A 27,184-nucleotide genomic window follows, 5' to 3' on the forward strand; every position below is an offset into this window, starting at 1 on the left:
AATTGAGGAGTGAACCAGTGGATGGAAAACCTCTCTCTCTCTCTCTCTTTTCCTCTCTCTCTGCCTCTCTTCTCTTTCTGTGTAACTCTTTCAAGTAAATATTTTAAAAATAAATAAAATAAAATATGCAGTGAGAATTCAGCTTAGTGGTTAAGATGCTGGTTAAGAAGCCTGTGTCTCACATCTAAGGGCCTGAGTTTGATTCCCAGCTTCTGCTAATATACAGCCTAGAAGGTAGTGGTGATGGCAAGTATCCCCCCCCCCCTCCGGGGAGGTGAGAAAGGGAAGAAGGGAGGAAGGGAATTTAACATTCAGATCTTCAACCTCAAAGTGGTAAACAGCTGTGTGTGACTAGTGACTTCTGTATTAGCACAAGTACGGACCATTTCCATCAACACAGAAAGTTCTCTTGGGAAGTGCTGGCTACAGTTTGAAATATTTTAAGACCAAGAAAGAAAGAGTCTTGAAAGAATTCAACATGCCAAAGCAGTAGCAGTAACAGACATAAGCAGTAGGAGTCAGCTGTTTTGAAACCAAGACAGTGCCTTGACTGCGATGTTCTGAAAGAAGAAAATGACTGGGCTACAGCGGGTGGGCCGCAGTGCAGTCACCGTAGTTTCGCATGGACTAGGGATGCATTTTCAGAGTAGCTGTTTGACTGCTGCTCTGCACACATCACCTTATTGATCTCCTTAACAATCCACTGGAGGGAGAAGTAAGCATTCCAGAGCCTTGTTTTCTCGTTGTGGCTGTTGGTTTTTTGTTGGCATGTTTTCCCACTTTGCTCCAAGCAGAGGAGAGATGAGCTCTGAATGTGGACAGCCAGCAGAGCTGAGCTGCGGCTGACGCACAGGGGAGCAGCTGAGATGTCGGACGTTTCGGACTCAGGGATTTTAGCCGAGCCCTTGGTTTCATTCTGGGTGATGCACCAGCTCATGTGTGAAGAAGCAAGACTGGTTTTAGTCGCCATCCCTCCTCCTTCCTAACGTCTCTTCCTCTCCTTCTACTTATTTCTGCCTCTCAGACACATGGCACCTCATGCTGCACCTGCTTGTCCAGAGTTCCCAACCCCAAAAAGCACGCCTTCTACCCTGAAGAGTATCTTTTCCTTTCCAGTCTTATTTCTTTGAGGCCCCAGAAACATACGGTGATGAGCTGACTAAATTTATCATCGAGTGTGAATAGTATCAAATTCTCCCAAGGTGAATTTTGCTAACACAAGCTACCAGAATGTTCTGGGAAGTGTTTTTCTGAAAAATGTCATCTTTGAGCTCCCTTCTACCTAACCACTTGGGAGAGAACACACAGACCCACAGGACAGCTGCTTCCTGCTCCCTTGGGACTCAATAAAATACACAGCTCTCACTTCGATAAATAGGAAGGATTTTGGCGGGCAAAATGAGCCATATTTCCATTCCCAAATTTCCACATGGATAAATAACCCATAGAACAAAAATCCAAAACATAATAAGAGATGCACCTCTGGCCTGTCCAGGCCTCCGTTGGGGCATTTAAACATTCAGATAAGCACTGGACTATTGGAGGAGGTTTTGGCATTCCACCCAAAAAATGTTGACACATTCTTCTGTCGCAATTCTTCCTCAGAATATATTCATTTTGACTGAGTGTCCCAACAGGAAAAATAGCTCATTAGAAATGAGTTTTGCCAATTATCTTGATATGATCATTATTAGTTTAAGACATGAGATACCAGTTCAGTTTCTGATTTGATAAATGAACTTCAAGATGTCTCTTTACATGAGGTTTAGTTTGTTTGTTTTTGTTTGTTTTACCACAGAACAGATTTTCACAAAGATTTACAAGACAGAAGGAGAGTCTCACCTCACAGTACTCCGTGATAATGCAGAAGTTCCCTTGTTCCACAAAGCTTGCATAGAACTTGACAATGGCTGGGTGCTCCAGCTTGGAGAGAAGCTGAGCTTCCAGACTGGCCTGCACAGTCTCATTTGGATTTACTTCGCCAACAGAGATTTCCTTTAATACTTTTCTGTAGCCAAAAAATAAATAAATAAATAAATAAAAATTTAAAAGCACATTTAGAGCTGAAAATTACATTTAATACACACAAACACGTGATGCAAGATCACCTACCTACTCAGTACCCAGGCTGTGACCCACACATAGGCCTGGTATTACCAGGTATTACCTGAGGGGCTCTGGGCCTGCTTCCCTGTCCTGGACACTGACATTTAGACTCAACCAAGGTGTCCATCATCAGACGAATAGATAACGAAAATAAGGTATATTTTCACAATGGAATATTATTCACCTATAAAAAATCATGAAATTCTACCGTTTACAACAAAATGGATGGATGCAACTGGAGCACATAATATTTAGTGAAATAAGCCAGACACAGAAAGACAAATACCACATCTTCTCCCTTATATTAAGGAGCTAAAATTTAAAAACAAAACAAAAAAGAGACAAAAAATGCTTGTGTATATCAGTATTGCTGCAAATCCAGTTTTGTAAAACTGTTTTATACATTTGTCAAACCAATAGTTAAGAATGTTATAGTTTTAATGATCTGTGACTACTGTAAAATATAGTATACTATCTGTGACTACTTTAAAATTAGTATATATGGGTGATTCAATTTTTGTTTATAGCATTGCCTACATTCCCACTAAACTAGGGTCTTTTTGCTTTCTATTTATTAAACTATTCTGTGAAGTATTTATCTTTTTTTACGGTAATGTAAACTTAAAATGTTATCTCAAAAGCTAAAAAAAAAAAAGACACAAAGAAAGGGAGAAGGAAGAAGGGTGGTGGAAGGGAGGAAGGAGAGGAATATCAATATGTTCTTAGAATTTGATCTGTAAATCGCATCGAATATGTTAAAAACTAATTAAAAATTAAAAAAAAATTAAAGCCTGTGGTAGAAACTTAATCCCCAGCGCAGCAGTGCTGGGCAGTAAAATATGAGGGGAGGTGTGCACATCATGAGGGTTCCAATATCCTGAGTGGACACATGTTGCGAGTTTGCTCTCTTATTACCGAGCCCGTGATGGTGCAGCACAAACGCCTTGCCAAATGCAGGCCCCTCAATCTCGGACTTCCCACCCTCCAGAACTGCAATAAATAAATCTTTGTTCTTTACTACATCATTGTCTCCTGAGCATTCTACTGTAGCAGCACAAACAGACGCTGGGTCTCTCAGGGTGTCTGCTTCTGTCGTTCTTTGTTCTATTTCTCTCCTCACCTGTTTTTTCTCTGCTTCTGTCAGCCTCTGCTTTTCCATTTCTCTCTCTCTGTCCATTTCTAATATTATATATACATATAAAATCTCTCTAAATACATGTATACAAAATTGTCACTCTGTGTCTGTCTTATTCTCTCTCTATCTTCCCTTTCCCTCTTCCTCTGTGTGTATAAATACACTTAAACACACACACACACACACATACACACACAGAGCTCTCACTGCCTCAGCTCTAACATTTTCCAAGCCTGCTAATTTAATCTCTTTTTTTTTTTTTTTTTTGACAGGCAGAGTGGATAGTGAGAGAGAGAGACAGAGAGAAAGGTCTTCTTTTTTGCCGTTGGTTCACCCTCCAATCGCCGCTGCAGCTGGCGCATTGCGCTGATCCGAAGTCAGGAGCCAGGTGCTTCTCCTGGTCTCCCATGTGGGTGCAGGGCCCAAGGACTTGGGTTGGGCCATCCTCCACTGCCTTCCCGGGCCACAGCAGAGAGCTGGCCTGGAAGAGGGGCAACCGGGATAGAATCCGGCGCCCCAACCGGGACTAGAACCCGGTGTGCTGGCACCACAAGGCGGAGGATTAGCCTGTTGAGCCATGGCGCCGGCCAATTTAATCTCAACAGAAGCAATATCTATTCATTTTCTTTTTAAACTATCTTGGCATATCATAGTTTATTGCTACTGATATTTAGGAGGAAAAATAACTTTTAAGCATTTTCACTGATAGGGCTATTTAGGACCTCTAGCATATATAACTGGAAGAAGAGCTCATTAAATCTCCATTAATTTAAAAATTGTGATAACTCAATGACGACTGGACCAAAACATCATCCTCTCTTTCCATCTAAGAAAAACATAGTCTGATGAACAAACCAATTATAGTACCCCAGTGTAAACTAGATTGCTGGGGAAAACACTTTAGAAGACCAATTATGCATGCAGACAGATTCTGCTGATTATAAGTGAGCTTTAGCTGTTCATTAAGGCAAGTTCTGCAGGACCTGTACTAGAAAACATTTTGCAAAAAAAAAAAAGTATAAGAGTTACTAGCTATGCATATTAATGAAAAGTGTATTTATAGTAGAAACTCTGAATTAAAGGACGAGCCATCAGCCCTCTGTGCGCTGGGCTGTTGGGTGCCCTTGCCATCAGGAATGCAAACAGAGGCTCCTAGGCTCCCTAACACCCTATGACCTTCTGCCCTTCCAGTTGAGGTGTTTATTCCATGCCTGCTCATGCAGTTGTGCTGAGTACTACAAAACGTGTGCCTTAAATAGGACTTAAATCGATAATGTGTGAGTGTGAGAATTGTTTTTGCCAGGAAAACTGTCAGATATTCACTAAAACCTTGACAATAACACATTGCAAGGAAGGAAGGGAAAAAGAAGAAAGAAAAGGAAAAAAATCATCATTTTTTTGAAAATACAGTTTTAAAAAGTAAAAAGCAGGAATGGTCATTTAGCAAAGTGGTTAAGACTTTATTCCATTAAGATCTGCAACCCAGGTCCTAGAAAACCTGGGCTTGAGTCCTGGCTCCAGCTCTGGCTCCTGAGTCCAGTTTCCTGGCAATGCAGATACAGTAGGGGCTGGGGGTTGCTGGGATTCCTGCCACCCCCAAGGGAGACATGGATTGAATTCCCAGCTCCCAGCTTCAGCCTGGCCCAGCTCCAGCCCTTGCAGGCATATAGGGAGGAAACCAGCCGATAGATCTCTGTCACTCTCTGTTTATGTCTCCCAAATAAACAAAAATAAAAATTTTTAAGATGTAAAACTCCAGTAGTCTGAATCCAGATGACTAAATTCTCATTCCATGTTATAGAAGATATATCATGAAAACATGATCAATATATTATAGGCATAATAGTTTATGAAACAAGATGAAGGGCCTCTACCGGAGGACACTAGATGTTGGTTTTACATTGAAAAATGGATAAAGTCTAGAATTAGATGTTTAAAGTTGATGCATCATTTAATGACAACAGAGTACCAAGCCCCGATCAACTGGATAGGAGGGCCTGTACCATTCTTTAATGTGACTATGCTGCAAACTTTTCATTAATTTAAACAAGCCTTTCTCTCTAGTGGCTTTATGGTGGAAGAATAGCAATTTCCTCAGGCAATATCATAGGTCAAGCTCATTTCTTCTTTGAGGTTGAAGGCCTAGAAGTATTGATGTTACAATCAGTACACAACTGTGTAGGTTTCCCCACCCCATCTCTTAGTGACTGCTTAGGGTTAAAAAAAATCATCAATATTCTAAGTTGGGAGTTGAGAGCCTAAGGAAGAGAACTTAGACATTTTCCTTATCCAGCTCTAGGTTTGGCTGGTAATATCTTAACTTTTTTCCTCTTGTTAAATAAAAGTTGGGTTACAGAGTTGTCAGATTTCCTAAAATTTGAGTCTTTTAACAGCTTATTTATTTTAAATTTTCTCCAGATCTTTCCATTCTGAAGTCATCCCATCCCCAAAAGACAACCCACAGCAGGCACTGGCTGCTCCTGCAAAGAGCAAGTCAACAGCAGAATAAAGGGCAGCTCTTTGGTAGCAGCTTCACAGGCACGCGCTCTGTGCTGCCTACAGGTGTTTAAAGGTGTCTTTAAATACCACTGCAATTTAGAAAGGGGGAACATCTGGTTCCTGTCTCCTAACAGACAATTTAACATTTTTTTGGGTGTTGAACGCCCTAATAGGTCCTCTCTGGTAATAAAGTGGATTCTAGAGAAACACTTGCTTGGTAACATATTCTACAGAACGACTGTTCTACCAAGAATTCGGTAAAGCGATCTAATGTTACGAGGAGTGGCATCTCAGACTGTTAGTATACCCCAAGCAGCCTGAAGTGACAAACAAGTCAATGCATGTTTTTCTGTAATTTCTGAAGATTATGAAGCAGCAGGCAAAGCTCAAGGGCTTCTGCTTAGGGCTTTGCCAGTAATTTACCGTGCCTCTGTCAACATGCAGGTGTCGGAGTCCCACGACTAAGCACGACAACGTAAAGTCATACACAAAATTGCACATCCTCTATCAAAAGCTTTAAGACACTGATTTTTCCTTGCAAACATCAACTGTTGTGCCACAGAGCATGAGATTTTTACATAGTTACTTGCAACCCCATCTGGCAGCCTGATGATAAAGCATGAAATCTCATTTGCCCACATTTCGCAGAGGGAGGGCTACTAAGACAGGTGATAGCCACTATAATCACCCCTGGCTGACAAAGAGGCATTCTACCTTCCTTGCCTGAAATTGTGTCGCTGAACTGACAGAGGAAACTCAGTCTACATCTCGCTTAATATGAGATCCCTATCAGCCACAGACACCATGGAAACGTGCCAAGTCAAGGGCAGCGTGTCACCTGCTCAGTGACTCTCAGCTTGTCATCTCGTCCTAAATAACATGACAGATATTTATTTTATCAGAGTCCCAACTGTTCTGAAAAAAATTTTATGACAGTAGCAAAAACAGGCATCCCTGGAGACTTACTCATTTTGCAAATTTACTGTTCTCTTTCCCAAGAGGCGAGCTGTTTTCTTCCTAGAAGCAGTAGTGATCTGACCGACTTCTGAGATTGACTTTGGAAATTTCAGAAAAGCATGGTTAATTTCATTCCCTTGAAATTGGCTCACTTTGTGGATACAGGGGGCAGGTGATACTTTTGAGAGATTAACCAAGGATTATTTTCCCCCAATTACCTTAAAGAAAAATATTGTCTGAATAAAAAATTACTAATAGTCATGTGAATTCATGGTTTTTTTCTATCTGTACAAATAAGAAAAGGATAAATGACTTGTGCACATGGCTAGAAATGGTGAGTGCTCATGGAGGTTTTTGCTAAACTCCAGGGGCACGGCAAGAAGAGAGCTGGCTTTAGGAGAACCGTGTCCAGCCCTTCTGCAGAGGGCTCCTCAGAGGACATATAGAGAAAATATCAAGTATCCAAGTCCTCTACCACACCAAGCCCTTCCTTTAGGACTTCACCAAAAAGCCTACCGCAAAGCCAAAAATATCCAAGTGTTCATTAACTGGGAAGCTGCTGAGCCTGCACGTGTTCTGGCCATGATGGAAAAGTCTGTGCATTTGTGTACTCCCTAGAAGGCACATTTCCTCCCTGAAGCACAGGTGTGTCTCGTGAAAGAGTTCGCTGAGCACAAGTTGCCCTTTCTCTCTCCTTTCAACTAAAACGTGGGTGAATTCCCTTCATGAAGGACAGCTCTCTTGGAACCCTAAAAGTTCTCTTTACATCTAGGGCTATAGAAGAGCTCATCTGATTTTCCCTCAAAAAGAAAAGAAAAGAAAAGAAAAAAGAAAAGAAAAGAAAAGAAAAGAAAAGAAAAGAAAAGAAAAGAAAAGAAAAGAAAAGAAAAGAAAAGAAAAGAAAAGAACCACCACAATTGTGTCTCCTGCTCTCTCCTGGCTTTTCCCACCATACCTCAAGACCAAGAGCTAAGCCATTCTCTTTGTCCTATTATACAGATGGGCAAAGCCATTGAATATTGTGACAATGATTTTAAGAGATACAGCTGCCAACACCACACCACCAGCCCCCTAGACCCCCACCATCACGAGCTCTGGAACGGAAGGCTCTCTCCCCAGTCTCTGGGGTAAAGCGCAATTGATCCAAGCCAGTCATGCAATCCTAGTCCCCTTGGAGTGACTGGTTTAGGCACATGATGTAATTCTGGCCTGCAAGATGAGAGGAAATCTCTTGGGGGCTTGGAGGAAAGGTGGCCCTCATTGATAAAGAAAGAAGCCCTGGGAGGAAATTCTTCTCTAACCTGCCTCTAAATATTATCATCTGCTTGTGACTCCTTGTACTGCCGCCAGCCAGGGCCATGAAGGAAGCTGCCCTGTGAATAGTAAAGAAGCCAGAGGGAAGGCCCCAACTCCTGATAGGCTGCTCAGCTGCTGAGTTCATCAGCCCTGGAACTGTCCTCTCTCCAGACTTCTTGCTGGAGAGAGAAGTGTTTCTTACCACCTAAGCCATTGTGATGGCCATAAGAAGGAAAAGATGTTAAAACAAAATATTAGAGGCAGAGGTGGAGAGTTAATAAATATTCTGATCATGTGTACATACTTAAGGATGCAAAATCCCAAAGGATGAAGTTAGGTTTAACTGTGCTGTACATAAAGGTTAGAACAAGGGTGAGCCCCTTGAGAACAGGAGCCACATCGATTTACTTAGAATGCACTTAATGAGAGACACCAATCCATGTGCCAATCTAATTTCACAAGAACTGAGGAAGCCAGGTGAGAAACTGGAGTGCCTGGTTTTAGTATAATAATTTTAAAAAGACATATTCAAGAAGGCAGGAAGGAAAGAGTTGCCCATATCACTATCCCCCGCCCTTCTCCACCAGCTACAAGCAGTGCTGCATGAAGAGGGATGTCTTCTGCTCCGGCAAGGGAGAGGGAATTAAGCAAATTTCTAAGTACCAGGCCTGCCACAGTGCAGCCAGTGACAGTCAGAGCCCATGGCCCCTGATCCCAGGCCAGTGTCCATGGATGGAGCATCTGGAACCGTTTTAACCAGGTAGCCAAGGGAATTTTCCCCAACATCAGGCAGCATAGCACAGAAGAATCCCCCAGGAGGCAGTTGGGCAGGAAAGTGAGCACAGGACTAGACATTGCTGAGCAAAAGCATGAGAAGAAACTGAGCACACAGCACTTACCATTCTGTTTCTCAAGACCCACCCTGACACAAGACCTGCTCTGTGAGGACAGGTGAGCAGGTGGCCCTGCAGTCCCCACGCACACCACAGATGCTGAGACATTTATCACTGGAGAACCCTGTGGCCCTCTCTGCCATCTGGGATGCTTCTAAGCTACCACACTGCTGCATTGCCCCAGAGACAAATCCCAGCCCATGTTGTGCCCTCTACCACCCAGGCTCTCACTGCATGCTGCCATCATGAGATGCTACCCACTCAGGGTCCTATGAAGCAGCCAGGAAGCCCAAGTAGCTCTATCAACCAAGCACTATGAACTAACCAGGAGGCCCCACATTCCCATCCCCAGCTTCAGGCAAACCTGGGCAGTATACCCCTGAGTGTCTCAGCCTACAGAGACTCTCCAAACAAACACAGTTTGTTGGTCTACCTACCCTTCTGCTACCCCAGAAGCAACTAGTTGTCTCTATCCATTCACCTGCACTCCGAAGAAACAACCAGGTGGCCTTACCTACCTTCCTTCTGCCTGGAAGTATCCACATGGCCCTGCCCAGGCACCCACAGACCTAGAAAGCATTCAGACAACTAGTCCTGAGCAGCTTGGTGCACAGAAGCCCAGGGAAGCAAATGAATGGCTCTGTCCACCCACCCCCAGCTCCAAGAAGCAGATGAGCAGGCCTCACTTAATGGCCTGGTTCTATCGAGGCAAGCAATTGATCACTCTCCTAAGGACCCAAGAAGCAATTGTCCTCAGAAACTCAGACAACTGAAGCCCTAAGAAGGGAATGTTTGCCCTTTCTCTCCCACCCTGGAACCCAGAAGGATCTCAGCAGACCTCCCTGAGCAGGTCATCCCCAAGAGGCCCTGTGCAGTTACCCATGCAGCCCTTGGACACTGGCAGGTGCTGTGTCTGGACACACTGGTGTGGCCCAGCCTCATGTGGCCCTCAGATGCTGAATGCCACCCACTTTCTACTCTGGGACAAGTGGTGCAACTCCTATCTGGGCTCACAACCCACAGAAACTGACAGATGCCCCACATCTGTAGCTGGGGCACAGCACGCCCAGAGCTGCCAGCAAACCCATTATATCTTCTTTTTTTAATCAGTAATTTTTTAGAAAACTTTTATTTAATAAATATAAATTTCAAAAGTACAACTTTTGGATTATAGCAGTTTTTCCCCCCATAACCACCCTCCCACCTGCAAACCATCCCATCTCCTACCCCTTCTCCCACCTCGTTCTTCATCAAGATTCATTTTTAATTATCTTTGTATAGAGAAGATCAACATAGTATACACTAAGTAAAGATTTCAACAGATTGCACCCATACAGATACACACAGTATAAAGTACTGTTTGAATACTAGTTTTGCCATTAACTTGCATAGTACAACACATTAAGGACAGAGATCCTACATGGGGAGTAAGTGCACAGTGACTCCTGTTGTTGATTTAACAATTGACACTCTTATTTATGACATCAGTAATCATCCAAGGCTCTTGTCATGAGCTGCCAGGGCTATGGAAGCCTCTTGAGTTCACCAGCTCTGACCTTATTTAGGGAAGGCCATAATCAAAGTGGAAGTTCTCTCCTCCCTTCAGAGAAAAGTACTTCCTTTTTTGATGACATGTTCTTTCCACTGGGATCTCACTCACAGAGATCTTTCATTTAGGTCATTTTTTGCCACAGTGTCTTAGCTTTCCATGCCTGAGAAACTCTCATGGGCTTTTTAGCCAGATCTGAATGCCTTAAGGGCTGATTCTAAGGCCAGAGTGCTGTTTAGGGCATTTGCCATTCTGTGAGTCTGCTGTGTATCCTGATTACCACATTGGGTCATTCTCTCCTTTTTAATTCTATCAATTATTATTAGCAGACACTAGTCTTATTTATGTGATCCCTTTGGCACTTAATCCTATCTTTATGATCAATTATGAACTTAAATTGATCACTTTAACTAGTAATATGGCATTGGTACATGTTAACTTAATGAAACCCATTATATCTTCAAGAGCAATATCCCAAATGGTAGAGCAGCCCCACAACTCTTACAGCCTAGGATACTAAGATATCCTCAGACATCACGAGTGTTGACTCCAGTTGAAGAAGCCACATGGACACTGCAGGATACTGTCCAATGGGAATCAAAGCCAGCACAGCTTACTCAAACACCCTAGGGCAACACCACCAGCAGAAAGTCTTTTCGTATGAAAGCTACCTGTAACTGGTAAAAAGCAACTATCCCATCAGATGCACACAAACAAAACACAAGACATAAAAAGCATAGACAAACAAGATAACATGATGTCTTCAAAGGAACACAATAACACTCTGGAAATAAAACACATAAATGGAAATTGACAGGTTGCCTGATAAAGAATTCAAAACAATAATTTTAAAGAAACTTAATGATATACAAGAGAATATAAACAATTCATTAAAATTAGGAAGACAATTCATGGTATGAAAAAATCAGCAAAAAAAAAGATCATAGAAAAGAACTAATCAGCAACCTGGGGCCAAAGAACCCAACAAATGAATAAAAAGTACAATTGAGAGCTCAACAACAGATCTGAGCAGACAGAACCATTTCTGACCTTAGAGACAGATTTTTCTTTCTTTTTTTTTTTTTTTGTTAAAGAATGAATGTTTATTTGTTATCAAAATTAAAATGTGAAATCAGAACTCATTTTACATTTTTCCATTCAACAGTGGGAGACCAGGTGCAATGTACATGTCAAAGAGAAGTTAGGTTCTAAGAAAACAGTATGATTCTGATATACAATGTTACTCCCTCATGTGAATTTCTTAGTAATTGCTGAGGTGTGACATTCAAAAAAGAGTTTCCCCACATTCATTACACTTTTACATTGTTTTCTATGTGTCTTGCTAAAGACAGATTTTTCAACATTTGTTTTGAATTTTTTATCAGGAAACCTGTCAATTTCCATTTTGTGTCAGATAAAAAGAAAAAATTAAAAGAATGAAAAAAAGCCTTCAAAATCTTTGAGATACCATTAAACAAGCAAACATTCACAGTATGTGTGTTTTTCTACAAGAGCAGAAAAAAATCTATTAAATAATTTTGAAATTTTTCCAAATGCTGAGAGAAGAAATGGACCCAGGTGTTCCTGCTTACCTTCCTGCTTCCCTGATGGCATCCAAGTCCAGGAAGCTCAAAGGACCACTACTGGATTATAAGTCATGTTACAGGACAAACTCAAAAATATAAAACAAATGCAGAATCCTAAAGCAGTAAGAGAAAAGTATCAAGTCACTAACTAGGGAATCCCCTTACATTAATGGCAGACTTCTTGATAGAAATCTTACAGGAAAGGAGAGAACAAGATAGGCATATTCAAAGTCCTGAAAGTAATACTTACCAGCTAGGAATATTATACCCAGCAATGCTATCCTCCAGAAATGCAGGAGAAATAAAGACTTTCCATGGCAAGCAAAAACAAGGGATTGATCACCTCTAGACAAGCTTACAAGAAATGCTTACAGGAATCTTGTGTTGGAAGTGAAAGTACACAAAAGCATGCATCATGAAGACTCACAGAATATAAATCTCAACACTGCAGAAGATATACAAAGGAGAAAGAAAAGAAAAATCTAGTAACTCATATTTTATTTTTACCTTTTTCTGGATTGGATTTGTTACATATTTAATTAAGGTTTATTTCACCTGTATTAAGATTATAATCACATAGGTTTAACTTGTATTCAATAAGTTGTGATATCAGAGTTATGTTGGTCTCTTAAAATGAGTTGGAAAGCATTTTATCCTTCTCTATTTTCTAGAAAGAACATACTACGATGCTATTATTCCTTCTTTACATGTTCAGAAGAATTTGCCAATCAATTTAGAACTTTTGGTATCTCTGGGGGAAGATTTGTAAAATAAATTTAATTTCATAAACACATATAGGGTTATACAAAAATTATTTCCAGGTATTCTGAATTTGTGCTTTTAAAAGACTTATTTGCTGAGCTGGCGCCGTGGCTCAGTAGGCTAATCCTCCACCTTGCGGCGCCGGCACACCGGGTTCTAGTCCCGGTCGGGGCACCAATCCTATCCCGGTTGCCCCTCTTCCAGGCCAGCTCTCTGCTGTGGCCAGGGAGTGCAGTGGAGGATGGCCCAAGTTCTTGGGCCCTGCACCCCATGGGAGACCAGGAGAAGCTCCTGGCTCCTGCCATCGGAACAGCGCGGTGCGCCGGCCGCAGCGCGCCTACCGCGTCGGCCATTGGAGGGTGAAACAACGGCAAAAGGAAGACCTTTCTCTCTGTCTCCCTCTACTGTCCACTCTGCCTGTCCAAAAAAAAAAAAAAAAAAAGACTTATTTGCTTATTTGAAATTTAGTGAGAGAGAGAGAGAGAGAGAGAGACATCTTCCATCTTCCATCCACTGGTTTACTCTCCCAAACAGCTAAAACAGCCGGGTCTAGATAAGGCCAAAGCCAGTCCTGGCCATTGTGGCCACTTGGGGAGTGAACCAGCAGATGCGAGATCTCTCTATCTGTTTCTCTGTTTAACTCTACCTTTCAAATAAATCAATCTTTTTTAAAAACTCATGGCATGGTGACCTACAATGAACTATATAAAAATGGATCTATAGTGAGGAAAACATTTGAATAAATGACAAGAAGTTCTTTGCTAGTAAATCTTTAAACTGTCAACATGGTATTTCTTAAATCTGAAAACGTAATTATAGTCATTAATTTCTAATTCTCATATATCGGTTGTTCCTGGTGCCGGTTGTGTGCTGGTTGGGTGCAGACCTGGCACCTCTTTTATGACATGGCAGCTGAGGAGACAGTGGCGTTCATCAGGGACAATGAAAAGCCCAAGGAAGGAGTCAAGACTGAGAAAAACAATCATTGATTTGAAGGTGGCGGGGCAGAGTGGTTCTGTGGTTCTCTTAAGGTTAAGAGGCATCCACCACTAAGTAAGCTAAGGAAAGTCTGTTATGAATGACAAAGTTTGTCAGTAGGGTAGATCAGATTCCGATTTGACAAGGAGCCAATCAATAAATCAGACACCTGCACAGCTGGACCTGGGGAATGAAGGCACACTTGTACTCCAGCTGCACACAGGAGGTGTCTACTAAAGGAACCTGCTGCTTTACTCCAGAGCTCTGTGCCTACAGACCCAGAATAATACATTTGCAACTGGAAAACTGCAATTTGGTTCCACCACGTCCTGACTGCTATGGTATAGCTTTATCTTTTCTTTCATTTCCCCCTTCTCTACTCCTTTATTGTACATAAAGTAACTGGTGGATGTGCACAAGCATATTGCATATTTTTCTTTTCTTTTCTTTTTTAAACTAAATTCCCAATGGTATGTTTTGATTGACATCAAATGGAGACGGAATGGAGAAAAATACTGGTTCTGTGAAAATAATATCCTTTCTCCATTGATGGCATGTTTCTTCAGCTCTTATTTTGATGTTCTAGTAAGTTATTTTGCTCTCACTATTTTAACAAAAATAACAACATAAAAATCTTTGCATACCTTGTTTGGAAAGTTTTAATGTTTTTCATTTATCATTCTAAATCCAAAGACAATTTTCTAACTTTTTTGTACAGAGCTGTTATATGTAGGTCAAACGTGTCTTTAAGTAGGGGTAAGTTACTCTTAAAAAAATGAGTCTTAGATAGTTTTTCTTCAAGTCAAGTGTCTCACTACTTAAATAAACTTCTTGTAAAATGAAAACAATTCTCATATATCAAAACTTTATAGTTATTTAAAAATATTAGGGATTTGAAATTATTGAAATTCCACCATTGTTCCCTTCCTTTTCTTAGATTATGATATAGAAGCTATCATAGCAAACAGAAGCTAATCTAAAGTGAGTGGCAAGGAGGAACAGAGTGAAGCTAGGAGCATGAATAATTCACCAATCAAAAATAAATAGGAACAGTACAGCAAGATGGCAGCTGAGTGAGACATTCCAGCAATCAACTCTCCACAGAGACGCCAATTTGAAGAGCTATTCACACATCATGTCACCTTCACAGGCATCAAGGAAGCCAGGTGAGAGACCACAGTATCTGGTTATGGTATAATAAGAAGAGACTCACTGAAGAAAGCAGAAAGGAAAGAGTTGTCCCCACGTCACCCTACCCTACCTCCCAGTAGCACTGCCTTGAGAGATGCCTTCTACCTGAGAGAAATAGAGGGAATAATGTTCAGACCTTAGACTTGAAACCCAGTACCTGGTCTAACACAGTGAAACCTAGAGCTAGAGAGGGTCCCACTAGGCCAATGCCTGCAGTCTGAGTCTTTGGACCCTCCCTATGTAGGCCACCAAGAATCATATCCATTGTCCCTCCCCCAACCTCCAGCAGACTGTGGAGCAAGACTTCAGCCTCTATGCAGTAGGATGAGAAAGTGAACAGAGGAATTTGCCTTGAAGCTACAGCCAGAACTGCCACAGTGTCATTGAGCACCAGGTAATGCTGAAAGGCCTGTATCCCCATGCCAGTACTCAGATGAATCCTGTAGATTTGCCCCAAGATCAAATGGAGAACTATGGTCTAATGGGGCAGACTCATTTTAGACTGTATCACTATTAGCACTGTACAAGGCTGGCCAATACCCTGATACTGCACAGGGACTAGCAACTGTGAGAACAAGGTAAGTTAGTGTCAACCTGGGAAGGTAAGGGATTGCCTTCACAACTCTTCCGCCAACTACAGACAAACAGCAACAAGCCAGATTTAAGTCACTGAGAAATAGGGCATCAAAGAAAGCACCAGAATGTCATCTTGGATATGGTAAAACTATCAAAAGGCAGATATTAAAGGTCCCTGTTCCCAGGTCACTGCCTGTAGATGGGGCCCCAGGACCTGCCCTAGTCCCAAGTGGAGATCAATGTCCCCAGTCAATGGGACTTACATCCCAAACAGCATCACCTGTGATTGGTAGCAGTCATCTTGGTTTGCAAGTCAATCTCAGCAGCAGGCAACCCATAGCATAGTAAACCTTGACTCTTACCTGTGTTGTGCTGGTCTTGATAGGACATGGGCTCTAGATCTGATAAAAGTATTGCAGAACGTAAGCAGACATAGGACTGCTCATTCCATGCCTCCCTCAACCCCAGGCAGCATGACATGGAAAGAATAATTGTCTATTTGGGAGAAGAAAAGGAAGATGAGTGCCAAGACATTGCTTGGAAACATGGGACTGGTGCTGCAGAGACTTTTGTGCCAACGCCATATTTTGAGCCAGTGCTACTATGACTACAACAATGTAGATGCCCAAGTAACCCCTTCAGGACTCTCAGAACCACAGCTACGTTGGACTCTAGGCCAACACACCCATGACCCTGAATCCTATCCTATAGGCTGCTACCAAGACCCACACACCCTTGCTGGGACTAAGTAGAAGACCCCATGCTCCTACCACTGATGCCATCAATGCTATGGAAGAAGATATAGGGAGACTATTCTACAGCATCCAACTAGAAATAAAGTCAAAGTAATCTACCAAACAGATACCTGAAGACACATATTCAGAAAAAGTCTTTTACCATGATATTCACATATTAAAAGTGATAGAGGGGCCAGTGCCGTGGCGCAGTAGGTTAATCCTCTGCCTACAGCGCCAGCATCCCACATGGGCACTGGTTCTAGTCCCGGCTGCTCCTCTTCCAATCTAGCTCTCTGCTGTGGCCTGGGAAAGCAGTGGAGGATGGCCCGGGTGCTTGGGCCCCTGCACCCGCATGGGAGACTGGGAAGAGGCACCTGGCTCCTGGCTGCAGATCCGCCCAGCTCTGGCCATTGCGGCAATTTGGGGAGTGAACCAACAGATGGAAGACCTTTCTCTCTGTCTCTCCCTCTCATTGTCTGTAACTCTAGCTGTCAAATAAATAAACAAAATCTTTTTTAAAAAAGTGATAGAAACAACTAATCTACCAGATGTGCAAATATGCATATAAAGACACAGGAAGTGTGAAAAAACAAGGCAATAAGAAGTCCCCAAAGGGACACAACAATGCTTTAGTTACAGACTCCAAGCAAAATCAGATCAACAAAATGCCTGATGAAGAAATCAAAAGAATGACCATAGGGTGCTCACAGAAGAGAATATAAAAAGATATTTGTTTCTTTTCTTTTCTTTTTTTTTTTTTTTTTTTTTTTTGACAGGCAGAGTTAGAAGTGAAAGAGAGAGAGACAGAGAGAAAGGTCTTCCTTCCGTTGGTTCACCCTCAAAGCAGCCGCTACGGCAGTGCGCTGTGCGAATCCAAAGCCAGGAGCCAGGTGCTTCCTCCTGGTCTCCCATGTAAGTGCAGGGCCCAAGCACTTGGGCCATCCTCCATTGCCTTCCTGGGCCACAGCAGAGAGCTGGACTGGAAGAGGAGACACCAGGACAGAATCTGGCGCCCCGACTGGGACTAGAACCTGGGGTGCCAGGGCCGCAGGCAGAAGATTAGCCTAGTGAGCTGCAGTGCTGGCCTAAAAAGATATTTGAATGAAATAGGAAAATAATGCAGGATATGAATGATAAGTTCAGCAAAGAGATAAAATACTTTGAAAAAGAACCAAACAGAATCCTTGGAAATGAAGATATCACTAACTTGAATAAAAAACACAGCTGAAATCCTCAGCCACAAACCAGACCAAGCAGAATAAACAATATCTGAACTTGAAAACAAGCCTTCAAATATATGAGTCAGGCAAAAAAAATCAGTAAAAAAAAATACAAAAATGAAGACAACCTCTTGAGATCTTTGGTACATCATTAAATGAAAAAACATCCAAATGGTGTGTACTACCATTGGTGAAAGGAGTGGAGGATTAGCAAACCTACTTAATGACATAATAGCTGAAAGGTCCCCAGTCAGGAGAAGGATATAGGCATCCAAGTAAAGGAAGCCCATAGAGCCACAAATAGACATCAGAAAAGATCCTGACCATGGCACAGAATTGCCAAACACAAAGAGGTAATTATAAAATCTGCAAGACAAAAGCACCTGGTCACTTTTAAGGGAATCACATTAGATTAACAGCATATATTTCTTCAGAAACTTTACAGAAAGGAATGGAATGATACATCCCTAATTCTGAAAAGTGAAAAAAATACCAACCTTAAGAAAACTTTATCCTGCAATGCTATCTTTCATAAATGAAAGGAAAAGGAAGACGTTCCAAGATGAGCAAAAATAGAGGAAATTCTTTATCACCAGATGGGTCTTATAAAAGATGCTTAAACAATTCTTACACAGAGAAGCAAAACAAAGTTAATAATCATCATGAAAACACATGAGAGTATAAAACCCATCAGTAATAGAACAAAGGATATTCAAAAAAGGAGAAAAAATGTTAATGACAAAGCTAATTACTTAGCAATAATTACATTTAGTGGAAAAAGCTACATTCCCCAATCACAAGACATAGACTAGTTGAACAGACAAAAAGAAGAGCCAGCACTGTGGCATAGGGAGTAAAGTTGCCACCTGCGCTCTGGCAGGATGGAGTCCTGGCTGCTCCACTTCCAATCCAGCGCCCTGCTGCAGCCTGAGAAAACAGTAAAAGATGGCCCAAGTGCTTGAGCCCCTGCATTCACGTGGGAGACCCAGAAGAAGCTCCATATTCCCGACTTCAGATTGGCACAGCTCTGGCCATTGCAGCCATTTGGAGAATGAACCAGCAGATGGAAGACTTCTCTCTCTCTCTACCTCTGCCTTTCAAATAATAAATAAATCTTCAAAAATAAATAAATAAATAGCATTTTAAAAATAATAGACAAAAAGACAACAAGATCTGGTGAGAGTTGCAGCACAGTAGATTAAGCTGCAACTTTGTATGCCATATTCCCTATCAGAGCACTTGGCTACTCTGCTACTCTGATTTTGTTCCAGCTTCCTGCTAATGCACCTGGGAGCAGCAGATGATGGTCCCAGTGCTTGGGCCCTGCCACCCTTATGGGAGACCTGGACAGAGTTCCTGGCTCTGGGCTTCAACCTCATCTGGCCACAGCTAGACATTTGGGAAGTGAACCAGCAAATAAAGATCTCCCTCACTTTCTTCTTCCCTCCCCACCCCATCTTTTTCCTTATCAGTGCCTTTCAAGTAAATAAATATTTTTTAAAAAGATCCAAAAATATTTGTCTACATGAAGTTCACTTCTTGAAAGGATGGAAAAAGATACTCCATGCAAACAGAAACCAAAAGCAAGCAGAAATAGTGATATCAGACAAATTAGACTTTGAATACAAAACAATGGTCACTATATAATGATCAAGATATCAATTCAACAAGAAGATATGACGGGACCAGTGTTGTGTCATAGTGGGTAAAGCTGCTGCCTGCAGCGCAGGCATTACATGTGGGCGCTGGTTCAAGTACCAACTGCTCCACTTCCTATCCAGCTCTCTGCTGATGCAACTGGGGAAGCAGTGGAGGACAGCTCAAATGCTTGGCCCCCTGCACCCATGTGAGAGACCCAGAAGAAGCTCCTGGCTCCTGGCTATGGATCAGCCCAGCTCCGGCCATCGCGCCTGTACGGGGAGTGAACAAGCAGATGGAAAACCTCTCTCTTTCTCTGCTTCTCTATAACTCTGCCTTTCAACTACATAAATACAAATCTTCTTTAAAAAGGAAGAAGATATGACAAATATAAATGTATATGTACCTAATGCTGGTGTATTCAATTTTATAAAACAAACATTAGATCTAAAGGGAAAAAATGAGCTCCAATACAATAACAGTGGAGAACTTCCAGAGCGCTGGATGGTGTGGTTGAACACCCAGATCTGCCTAGGCCACATGATTCCCTTCTCCACCAGGTGTCAATTTTTATGAGCAAACTAGACACCAGCCCCACTAAAGCCTGAACCTTCCGACTTTGGTGGATTTGTGTTTGATTAGACACACCCATCCGGGCTTTGTGGCTCCCTTCCCCAGCGGTCAAGGCTTTGGTGAGGGTCCCTGATTCTAGCCCTGGTGCAACTCAAGGCTCCCTGACTTTGGTGGGCATATTTGGTCATATCTACTGCCCAGGCTGTGTGGCTCAGCCTGCTTTGGCTTCAGTGTGCATCCCTGATGCTTGCCCCTGTGCAGGTCAAGCATACCAGGCTTTGGTGAGTGTGTTTGGTTATACACACACAGCACACACATGGGTTGTATAGTTTTGTTCTCCCATAAGCTCTGGCTTTGGTGAGAGTCCCTGGTTCCATCTCTGGTAGCTTGAGCCCATCAGCTTTGGTGGGCATATTCGGTTACACACACCAACCTGGACTGCATAGTTCCTGCTCCAGCAGGACCTGGTTTTGGTGAACAATCCAGACTCCAGTTTCAGCACAGTTCGGGCCTGCCCCAGTTTTGGTGGGCATTGTGGACATACATAGCTCAACAGGTTTCACAGCTCCATCTGCCAACAGGCACCCGTTTTGGTGAGCACCCAGTCTTCAGCCCCTCTGGGGCTCCAACTGGTCTCATCTTTGGTGGGCACAGTTCATCATGCACAGTCACCTAGGTTGCTAGCTCCCTTCCCTAGCCTGCTCCAGTTCTAGCAAATTGTCCCAGGTTCCACCCCACTGCTGCCTAAGGTTGCCCCAACTTTTGTGGTCATACTTAGTTGTACACACTCACACAGGCTGTGGGGCCTCCTTCTCCAAACCAGTTTGGTTTTGCTGAATTCTCTGGACTCTGGATCCACCTAGCTAAAATGCACCCTTAGCTTGGTGGGCATAGGTAACAAAGCACATATGCTCCAGACTGAGCTTGGTACCGCCATGATCCTGGCCTCCACACACCCCTGCTGTGACTGAGAGGAGCACCCCAAGCCCTACTTTTGACATCATTTTTTAACAGTGGAACAAGACCCAGGGATGCTACACTTCAGCATCCAATTGGAAACAAAGGCAAAGCAGCCTACCAAAGCAACACTCTAAGACACATCTTCAGGAAAAAAGGATTCGGTCCATGAAGACCATCATCCAAAAGGGATAGACACAATAGATGTGTAAAAATGAACATGAGTATACAAGAAGTATGAAAACGTAAGGCAACAGATGCCCCCAAAAGGAACCCAATAACACTTTAATATCAGATTCCACAGAAAGGGAGATCAGAAAATGCCTGACGAAGAACTCAAAAGAATGATTATAAAAAATTTCAAAGAGATATAAGGGAATACAGATAGGCAGTTAAGCAAAATTAGGAATTTGGTGGATGACATGTATGAAAATTTCTGCGAAGAAAGCGATTTTGAAAAAGAACCAAATAGAAGCCTCAGAGATGAAGAACCCCATAAGTCAAAGCAAAGAAGTGTTGGCATGGTGGCACTGCAGGTGGAGCCAACGTTTGTGACACCAGCATTCCACATCTCAGTGCAGGTTTGAGTGCAAGCTGCTCTGTCACTGATTTAGATCTCTGTTAATATTCCAGGGAAATCAACAGAAGATGGCCCAAGAACCTGGGCCACTGTCATCCATGGGGGAGACCCAGATGGAGTTCCTGGCTCCTGGCTTCAGCCTGGCCCAGTCAACTGTTGCAGCCATTTGAGGAATGAACCAGTAGATGGAAGATCTCTCTCTCTCTCTCTCTCTCTTTTTCTCTCTCTCTCTGAAATGATTAAGTTAAAAACTGTTGAAAGCCTCAGCAACTGATCCGATCAAACAAATGAAAAAATATCTGAACCAGAAGACAGGCCTTTTCAAACGTCTTTCTCAGACAGAAAAAAAGGAAAATGGCCTCCATGATCTTTGGGACACATTAAATGCACAAGTATTTACCTAATGGGAATTCCTGAGGGAGAGGAGATGGGTAAAGGTACAGGAAATCTATTCAATAAAATAATAGCTGAAAATATCTTAATCTGGAGAAGGCTATGTATTCCAATTACAGGAGTCTCATAAGACCCCAAATAGAAATGACCAGAAAAGATCCTAACCAAACACATTGTCTTCAAACTTTCAAAAGCACAACACAAAGAGAGAGTTTTAAAATGTGAAAAATATAATGTCAGGTTATTTTTAAGGGAATTCCCATTAGGTTAAAAGTAAATATTTCATCAGAAACATTATAAACCCCAAGGAAATGGAATAATATATTCTGAAAGAAAAGAACTGCCAATCAGGAAAACTTTAGCCAATGAAGAAAATCCCCAAGAGTTTTGTGTCCCAAGACAAGCAAAAAAAAACAAGGAATTCATCATTATCAGATTGGCCCTACAAAAGACAAAGAGACAAGAATTTGGAGTAGTTGTTAAGACATTGCTTGGAATATTAGCATCTCATATAAAAATGCATGGATTTGAGTTCCAATTGGAACTTCCTGCTAATGTATACTCTGGGAGGTAGCAGGTGATAGCCCAAGTACTTGGGTTCTTGCCAACAATTTGGAAGGTCCAGACTAAGTTCCAAGCTCCTGACTTTAGTCTGGCCCAGCCCCAACAGTTCCAGACATTCAAGGGTGTGAACCAGCGGATGGAAGATCTCTGGGCTCCATCTCTCTGCCTTCCAAATAAATAAGATATTAAAAGGCACCATATATAGAAGCTAAAAAAGGCAAACAACACCACAAAATTATGTAAAAGTATAAAACCTACTAGAAAAAGAGTAAAATAGGGGCCGGTGCTATGGTAAAGTGGGCAAAGCCACCACCTGTGGTGCTGACAATCCCATATGGGTGCCAGTTCGAGTCCAGCTGCTCCACTTCTGATCCAGCTCTCTGCTATGGCCTGGGAAAGCAGTAGAAGATGGCCCAAGTCCTTGGGCCCCTGCACCCGCATGGGAGACCCGGAAGGAATTCCTGGCTCCTGGCTTTGGATCGGCACAGCTCCAGCTGTTGCGGCCATCTGGGTAGTGAACCAGTGGATGGAAGACCACTCTCTCTCTCTCTCCATCTCCCTCTCCCTCTCTCTCCCTCTCTCTGCCTCTGCCTCTCTGTAACTCTGCCTTTCAAACAAATAAAAAAACTTTTAAAAAAAGAATTACATTAAAATAAATATATATGAAGCATTCATACTGCAAAAATCAATTGATTAAATTTTTGGAAATCATGGAAGAGCTCTCACTCCCTATCTATTAGATGAGTGCCCCGCTGCCCTCCAAACTTCCCATGGGCAGCCCATTGGCACCTAGACAAACAAAAAACACATTTCAGAACAAGGGAAGAAACTCATTTCCAAAAGATTTTATGCTAGAAAGCTTTAGAAAAGCAAAGAGCACAAGAGATTCCAAAAACCAGTACAGAGAGAGAAAGAAAGCATGCCACAGTTGCTGCTGCTGCCACCACTGCTCCTGCCACAGTGCCCTGGCCAGGGGACACCACCTTGACAGAAAAGGAAGATCTTTCTCTCTGGCTCTCTCTCACTGTCCACTCTGCCTGTCCAAAAAAAAGGGGGGGGGGGATTATGTATAAAATATTACAACTGAGGGAACACTTCAGTAAAGAAGTGGTAAGAATTGCAAACAACATAAAGACTTTGGGAGAGGCACCAAGATGGTAGAATAAGGAGGGAGCTTACTGCTCTAGTCTAGGGGAAGATAGTTGAAAAAAAAAAAAAAGGAAAGAGTGCAATCTCAGGGAAAAGCTAGGGAGAAAACTGCAGAGGAAACTCCACTCAAATTAGAGGGACACTGTGGACCTACGTGGAGGGTGTAGACACACACAACTCAGAACCCCAGCAGCCAAGAGCCACAGCACCAGCTTTGGATAGTGAGGTGAGACCAGACTACAGCAGCCCAAGCCACTGGCAATAAAGCTGCATGAAGAGTGTGGAGTGAGTCTGGCCTGGAGTCCTGTGGGGGACAGTGTACTTGCCAATCTAGAGGAGAAAAAAAAGTAGGCACGTTTCTCTCATCTTGACCACTTGGTACTGGTGTCTCATAGCTAGCCAAGAGTAAACAGGCACCATTCTGGACATATGTAAGAGCTGCACCAGCTTATGTCCACATGCCCAGCAACCAGCCATGAAGAGATGCCTGAGTCTGGATGGGAGAATTGACAGGGGGCTGGGTGCTTGTGATGGTGGGAGCCTTGTGTATTGGAACTGTGAAAACACTGTGGCTGCATGTGAGGGCACAGGGTGGGGCTGGGTCTGTGGGCAGTCACTGTGGGAGGCTCCACATGCTTGGGACTCCCTGGTTCCCTGGTGACAGTCATTGCTACGGGATCTATGCTCACACTGAGGACTGTGCAGATCCTTTGTATGGTTCTTGTGGCAGTACAGATGAATACTGTACCCACTGGGGTTAGCACCCAGGTATTGTTCTCCTTGGTCTCCTTGAGCATGAGACTATATCAACAGAGCCGATCAAACCTTCCCTCTGATTTAAAAAAAAAAAAAGGAGATTCACCAATTTGGGAGTCACCTTGGACACTCACCTCAGCCTGGAACATTGAACAGAGATCCCAGGCCACACCCAGCACATGTCTCTAGGTAGTCACCGAAAGAGCAGTCACTCTACTAATCCACAGAGGCATAGTCCAAAGATAAAAGTCATCACAGGGAAAAAAAATAAACCAACCAGTATCTCAACAAATGCCAAACAATAAATGCAGTAATTCAAGAAACAACAATAAGGAAGACAACATGATGTCCCGAAAGGAACACAACAACACTCCAATACTAGAATGTGAAAATGAAGAGATTGAAGAAATGCCAGAAATGGAATTCAAAAAACTGATCATAGGATTACTTAGACATAATCAGAATCCACAAACTAAAGAAATCTGTACATGACATTAATGAAAATTTTTCTCATGAAATTGAGATTTTAAAGAGAAATCAAAGTGAAATATTGGAAATGAAGAATTCAATAGAACAAAGTAAAAATGTGGTGGAAAGCCTTAACAACAGAATCAGTGCAGCAGGAGAAAGAATATCCAAGTTAGAAGACGAATCTGGAAATTTTACAGTCAGACCAGAAAAAAAGGAAGAAATTAGAAAATTAAAAAACAGTGTTGGAGATCTATGGGATACTATCAAATGACCCAATATACAGGTCTTAGGAGTTCCTGAAGGCACAGAAAGAGAGAATGGATTAGAAGACCTTGTAAGTGAAATAATTACAGAAAACTTCCCTAATTTTGAGGGGAAAAAAAGGGACATCCAAGTACCTCTCAGAAATTCTACAGGCTATGAGAGAATGGTGAGATAAATTACAAGTCTTAAGAGAAAAAAAAACTGTCAACCCTACAAAGCTCTCATTTATGAATGAAGGTGAAATAAAGACCTTCCATAACAAACAGGAATTGGAAGAATTTGTCACCACTCATCCAGCCTTACAAAGATGCTTAAGGATGTGCTCCACACAGAAACACAAAAACATAGTCATCACTATGAAAGAAGGTGAAGGAAGAAAATCTCCCAGTAAAAGTACATAGGAAATCCAAAGTAAACAATCAGTACATTTAAGGGAAAATGGCAGGGCAAAGTCATTACTTAGCAATTGTCATTGTGAATGTAAATGGTCTCAATTCTTCAGTTAAAAGATACAGACTGGCTGAATGACCAAAAAAAAAAAAAAATCGATTTGCTGCCTATGAGAAATACATCTCACCAACAAAGATACACATAGACTGAAAGTGAAAGGATACAAAAAGATATTCCATGCTAACAGAAATCAAAAAAACAGCTGATGTAAGCATCCTAATATCAGACAAAATAGACTTTAACACACAGTTAAGAGAGACAAAGGCTATGATTAAGGTATCAATTCAACAGGAGAATGTAACTATAATAAATGTATACACACCTATTTACAGGGCACCTATTTAAAAGAAATGTTAAATGTTCTAAAAGTAGACATAGACTCCCATACAATAGTAATGGGGAACATCAGTACCCTACTTTCAGCAATGGACAAATCAACCAGATAGAAAATCAGCAAGAAAACAACAGTTAATCAACTCTATATACCAAATGGACCTAACAGATATCTACAGAACTTTTCATCCTTCAGTTTCATAATGTACATTCTTCTCACCAGTACATGGAACATTCTCTATGTTAGACCACATGCTAGTCCATAAAGCAAGTCTCAGCAAATTAAAAAAAAAAATTGAAATGATACCATGATTCTTCTCTGACCACAATGGAATGAAGCTGGAAATCAACAACTCAGGAATCTCTAGAACATATGAAAACGTGGAGACTGAACAACATGCTCTTAAATAAAAAGTGTGTCATAAGAGAAATCAAAAAACTGTTGAGGAGTAGTTTTTTTTTTTTTCATACTACTTGTTGAACTCTTTACTTAGTATAATCTTCTAAGTATAAAGTTAATTGAAAGTAGATCTTAGTTAAAAAATAAGAAAGGAATAGGAGAGGGAAGAGGAAGAAGGCTGGGAGTTGAGGTAGGAACTTGCTAACAAAGAAATTATAAGAATAATCCCATTCACAATAGATATAAAAAATAACAAAATACTTTAAAATAAATGTAAGCAAGGCTATAAAAAATCTATAGTGAAAGCCAGAGCCGCAGCTCACTAGGTTAATCCTCTGCCTGTGGCGCCAGTACCCCAGGTTCTAGTCCTGACTGGGGTGCCAGATTCTGTCCCGATTGCTCCTCTTCCAGTCCAGCTCTCTGCTGTGGCTCGTGAAGGCAGAGGAGGATGGCCCAGGTCCTTGGGCCTTGCACCTGCATGGGAGACCAGGAGGAAGCACCTGGCTCCTGGCTTCGGATCAGTGCAGCATGCCGGCCGTAGCAGCCATTTGTGGGGTGAACCAACGGAAGGAAGACTTTTCTCTCTGTCTCTCTCTTTCACTGTCTAACTCTGCCTGTCAAAAAAAAAAATCTATAGTGAAAATAATAGAATATTGATGAAAGAAACTGAAGATGAAACAAACAAAAGAATGGAAAGTCTACCATATTCATGGATAGGAATGACTATTGTTATTAAAATGTCCACGCTGTGGTCAGTGCTGTGGCATAGTAGGTAAAGTTGTTGCCTGTAGTGTTGTATCTCATATGGGCTCTGGTTTGAGTCCTGGCTGCTCCACATCCATTTCCATTCCAGCTCTCTGCTATGGCCTGGGGAAGCAGTAGAAGATGGCCCAAGTCCTTGGGCCCTTGCACCAGCATGGGAGACCTCAAAGAAGCTCCTGGCTCCTGGCTTCAGATTGGCGCAGCTCTGGCCATTGCAGTCATCTGGAGAGTGAACCAGCAGATGGAAGACCTCTCTCTCTCACTCTGCCTCTGTAACTCTGCCTTTCAAATAAATACATAAATCTTAAAAAAAACAAACAAAAAAAAGTCCATGCCACCCAAAGCAACTTAAAGATTTAATGCAATTCACATCAAAATTCCAGCGGCATTCTTCACAGCATTTGATAGC

At 42.1% G+C, this 27,184-nt stretch overlaps 1 protein-coding gene across 1 annotated transcript in view; it reads right to left on the reverse strand.

Annotated features, from left to right (window-relative positions):
• Positions 1 to 27,184, reverse strand: part of NEK11 (NIMA related kinase 11) — a 326,453-nt gene that overhangs the window by 261,947 nt on the left and 37,322 nt on the right. Inside the window, exon 3 of the mRNA XM_062214781.1 lies at positions 1,843 to 2,008. Within this exon, the coding sequence (XP_062070765.1) occupies positions 1,843 to 2,008 (166 nt within the window). The remainder of the gene's footprint in view (positions 1 to 1,842; positions 2,009 to 27,184) is intronic.

Source organism: Lepus europaeus, chromosome 2 (assembly GCF_033115175.1).
Source record: "Lepus europaeus isolate LE1 chromosome 2, mLepTim1.pri, whole genome shotgun sequence".
Classification (NCBI taxonomy): domain Eukaryota; kingdom Metazoa; phylum Chordata; class Mammalia; order Lagomorpha; family Leporidae; genus Lepus; species Lepus europaeus.